This window comes from Limulus polyphemus, unplaced genomic scaffold (assembly GCF_000517525.1).
Source record: "Limulus polyphemus unplaced genomic scaffold, Limulus_polyphemus-2.1.2 Scaffold1051, whole genome shotgun sequence".
NCBI classification, from domain to species: domain Eukaryota; kingdom Metazoa; phylum Arthropoda; class Merostomata; order Xiphosura; family Limulidae; genus Limulus; species Limulus polyphemus.
This window is the reverse complement of record NW_013666661.1, coordinates 20,251-24,861: the sequence shown is the minus strand read 5'-3', so window position 1 is coordinate 24,861 and position 4,611 is coordinate 20,251. Positions and strand designations below refer to the sequence as shown.

The following is a 4,611-nucleotide window of genomic DNA, read 5'->3' as shown; positions in this document are numbered from 1 at the left end:
GTTTGCCTGGAGAACAGATGAGAGAAGACTGTCTTTCCCACAAGAAACATACAGGAGGTGATACAGTACATGTTTGGGCAGCTATTCATCATGATGGAAAAAACTGCTCTTCATATCCTCCAGGGAAACGTCAATGGCGCCTCCTATAAGTGTTATTTCTGCAGTATGCTAGGGCAAGGTTTGGCAGTAACTTTGTGTTTCATGATGACAATGTCCCTTCCCACAGTGTGCGTATATACAGGATTATCTCGACCAGAAGGACGTTATAAGATTGCCATGGTCAGCAAAGTCTCCAGACTGTAATCTAATTTAGGACTGTTGGGCAGAACTGAGCCAGAAAAATGCTAACGTTGACCCTAAACCAGCTGTTGTAGTTGAGGTGCAGTGAATTCTAGTGCCCAATTGGAATGAAATCACAGTGGATTACATCAATAACCTCATCGACAGCATGCTACATCACCTTGCAGAAGTAATTAGAGTACAAAGAGGACCAAGCAAGTACTGAGTATTTAATATGAATTGATATATAGTTACAATATTGATATGGTTATAATATTTTGATGTTATATTTTTGTCATTATATATGTTTTGGTAAGGTTTTGTTGTGATTTAGGTGAAATGATGAATTACACATCTTTCTACAGGTGTCTGATAAAACTGTTTTCTGTTCTAATAACTGATTTATGATGTACATAGAACTTGTTTCATTATACATATTACATATGTAGATGTTTAATATAACATGCATTTCTCAGTTTGACATCACTAAGTGAATTTGTATTCCATCGTAATAGTAATGATCTTATTTGTAACAAAATTTGCAAAAATTTTGCCCAAGACTGTATTTTCAACCCCAAAGGGCACCTTATGCGCCACATGGGTCCACTTATAGCCATCCCTGGTTTATGACTACTGACCCTAGGGATGGCATCCAACTAGCAGCATTCGCTACCAAAAGGTCTGTGTCCGGCCCCTGGATCCGAATAACGGAACTGACTGTAACTCTTTTAACTCACCCACGCGAGAGTTTGAATAGTGTAATTAAACTTAATTTGTTTAAATAATTTCAGAAAATCACCTGCTTTTACCTGTTTTATTAATTTTACGAAAAAGAAAATTCAAATTATTTCTTGTTTTACTAAGCCTTTCACATCAACACTTTCTGTTTGCAGATGTTCCCCGTGATTAAATTCAATAAGAACCTTGTTTAGTAACTTATATTCGTGCTGGTATTCTCAAAACCCTTATCACCACGACGTCATGCGCACCACCATTTATTGAGGCTCGAAACTGAAACGTTTAAAATCGAAAATCCGTTCGCCGCGAGGAATCAGACCCCAGATTTCAGCGTCGTAACTCCGTAAACTTACCGCTGACCCACCGGAGAACAATTACAGTTAATTCTTCAGTGAAAGTGGAGGCCCTAGTTTCAAACTTATTAACATTTAAAACATCAGATTTTACAAAATCCCAGTTTCAGTGAAAGTGGAGGCCCTAGTTTCAAACTTATTAACATTTAAAACATCAGATTTTACAAAATCCCAGTTTAATCTGGAAAAAACGTTCCCATCGTCTTATTTCAGTTTTATAATACTTAATAACCCTTTCTCAGCTCTTCATGGTATTACTTTCAGGATTACTCCATAAATTACTGGATAAAGAAAGGCGTTCCGTCACACAAGTTGGTGATGGCTATAGGTACCTATGGTCGATCCTACAAATTAGTTGATCCAATAGAACATGAGATTGGAGCCGAAGCAGAAGGGCCGTACATTGGAGGACATTACACGAGTAGCCCCGGGTTTCTGGGGATGAATGAGGTGAGTTTACGAACTTGAGATCGGATCTAATAACACGACCCATGCTTAGTAACATAGATAAATCAGACATAACATTATACAAAAAGTCTTTCCCGCCACGCCTTTTTTTTCTCACCTGATAACCCCATTTTTTGAGAGAAATGCATTTCATAATCCTATGGAAGAACGAATTTAGCCAAGTTTGGATGTTTGAATTATCAGAGAAATATTTATCACAAAAGTTGATTTCTGGTTTGTTTGTTGTTGTTTTTTTTGGGGGGGGGTCATATTTCATTTCATTGAGATATTTCTTTTAAGTCAGTTACGGCAACGCTTATTAGGTAAGAAAATATACCCGTAAAATGAATTTCGAGCGAGGAACAAACATTTAGCTAAGTTCAGAATATTTTCTATGAAGCGACCATTATGATGATTTTTTATTTCGAAAAAAAAAGTTGAATTTTTATCAAAATCATTATTAGATACGAGCTATTAAAAGCTATCACGGATATATTATGCTTAGAAAATAATCTAACTGTTTAATACAAGCATTCTATAAAATATTCGGTTTAACTTTCCTGGTTGTTTATGAACTATTTTGGTTCTAGATACAGTAGGCGGTAAAAATATATTGACCATTTTTGTTGCCATACTTCAAAAAATATAAAACAATGAAAATATAGTTTCGGAGGTGATAATATGTAAACATAATGCCGATTTTTTGATGTGAAAATATATTTTTGTATATATTTGTTAATATATAATATCCACAGTAAGTGAAATTTGAATTATCAAATTATATATATATGTATTCATATATCGTTTTTTTATTATTATTATTACTTTAAGATGTGTGAGATACTTTTAACTATACCTGGGGCTGAAATTGGAGAGGAAAATGGTCACGTGGTGCCGTATGTCCATCTATATGATCACTGGGTCAGTTTCGACGATGAATTGAGCGTTTACTACAAGGTATGTCTTACGGTTGCATGCTTGAAAATCGCCATCTCGTGGCAATTTTAAAAGTATTTATACGCATATCATAAAAAAATATTATTTTAAAAATTATAAGAACAATTTCAAATTATTTTTCCAATTTTCTTATGGTTATTATATATTATTATTATAAATAGTTTCTATTTAGCTTGTATTATAATTTGATAGATGGCGTTAAATTCTACATCAGTGGCTTTACGCACATATAAGTTAAAGAAGAAACGTTTGAATACTGGAAATACTATAAACTATCGTGTGAATCAACACAGGTGTTTCAAGGGGACACGGAATACAATTATCAAGAAAAGAAAATCAAAACTGCATAGAAATAGCGTAGAAATATTAATAACAATAATTTGGTTTTTCCACTTAATAGGTACAATACAGCGTACAGCAAGATCTTGCAGGTGTCGTTCTATGGACCATGGATACAGACGACTGGAGAAACAAGTGTAGTTACGGCTCCTTTCCGCTGCACGTCGCTGCTAAAGGCGCCATGACAGGGGAATTAATTCTTGATGGATTATGAAAAAAAAAGGGGGGGTTCATTCTACCGCGCTCATATTATATGTACAGTATTTTTCTATTTATATAAATACAAGATTTGTGTGTGTGGGGGGGGTCGATTTGCCAGACATTTTATAGCTTATTTTCCCATTTTCAATTGACTTATATGAAAACACTTTTATAATTTAGCTCTTGCTTTAAAGAAAAATGTCAACTTCATTGTTTAATATTCTCATTACTCAGAGAAAGAGATTGTAGTTTACGTCATGTATCTCACTCCACTTTTAAATAAGTAATATAAATTACAAAACATTTTTAAAACTGTAATTCCACACTTTCGTTTTGTTCAGATATAATTATGATGATGTTTCCAGTGTATAAACGAATGAAACTTTAATTTTATTTGTTTGTGAGTACGAAATGTTCACTATAAAGTTATAGTAGTTGATACACAAGACAACAGATGGCAGCAGCAGTCTTTTTAATTTTTTTTGCTGGATTGAAGTTTTGAAGTTTTAGTGACAAAAATCAATAAATTGCGTAAATCAGTTGCGTAAATGATAAAAAACAAAATCTACTCCATTTTTAAAGAAACACTGTGCAACTTATGTTATGCATTATACATCTATTATTACTCTAGACTTAACTATATCATAGAAACGACGTGATTACATTGCACATAATGATATATGTAAGATTAAGAAGCTTCTAACCTTGAAGCTAATAAATAAGATCATTAAAATGAAGGATAATATTTCAATAACAAAAAAGTTCAAACCGTTATTCTGGTCGTTATGGCTGAAGAGGCAGTTTCCGGTTGTCCGTCAATACTTTTTTTTTCTTTAAGTACCACCTTCCGCTTTTACGTCTGAGAAGCTAAGTCTATAAGTTCAGCAGTTTAAACATTTTTGATAGCAAACTGGGGGAAGAGTTAAAACGTGTGAGGTGGGGTGAAAATAGCGTGAGTTTCGCTATTCAAATGCCCATTTTAGGAGGGGGGGTGGATTACAGGGGAAAATAAATTGTTCTCAGTCCGAAACAAACACTGGCAAACTCGCCGTGAAGAAATAAATTATTTTAACGTACTCAACTGTCGAGGTAACGACAATTGGTCAACTAACGATGGACGTTTAAAGTAAATGAGGTTTGTTTGTTTTTTTAACTGAGAAAAAATAACCCATGGTTAAATGTAACTCATTTTTATGGGAAGGAAAATAGCAGTTCATTTTGTGATGTCAACTTTGGTTGTAAAGATGACCAGTGATGTTGATCAACTTATCCCGTTTTTTGACGTGCTTGATTAGAT

General features: G+C 34.0%; 1 protein-coding gene across 1 annotated transcript in view; it reads left to right on the top strand.

The window, feature by feature from the left end:
* The window catches only part of LOC106461878 (chitinase-3-like protein 1), an 18,139-nt gene extending 14,812 nt beyond the window's left edge, over window positions 1–3,327 (top strand). Inside the window, exons 6-8 of the mRNA XM_022388957.1 lie at window positions 1,635–1,820; window positions 2,649–2,774; window positions 3,175–3,327. Coding sequence (XP_022244665.1) covers window positions 1,635–1,820; window positions 2,649–2,774; window positions 3,175–3,327 — 465 coding nt within the window. The remainder of the gene's footprint in view (window positions 1–1,634; window positions 1,821–2,648; window positions 2,775–3,174) is intronic.
* Window positions 3,328–4,611: the final 1,284 nt, after the last annotated feature.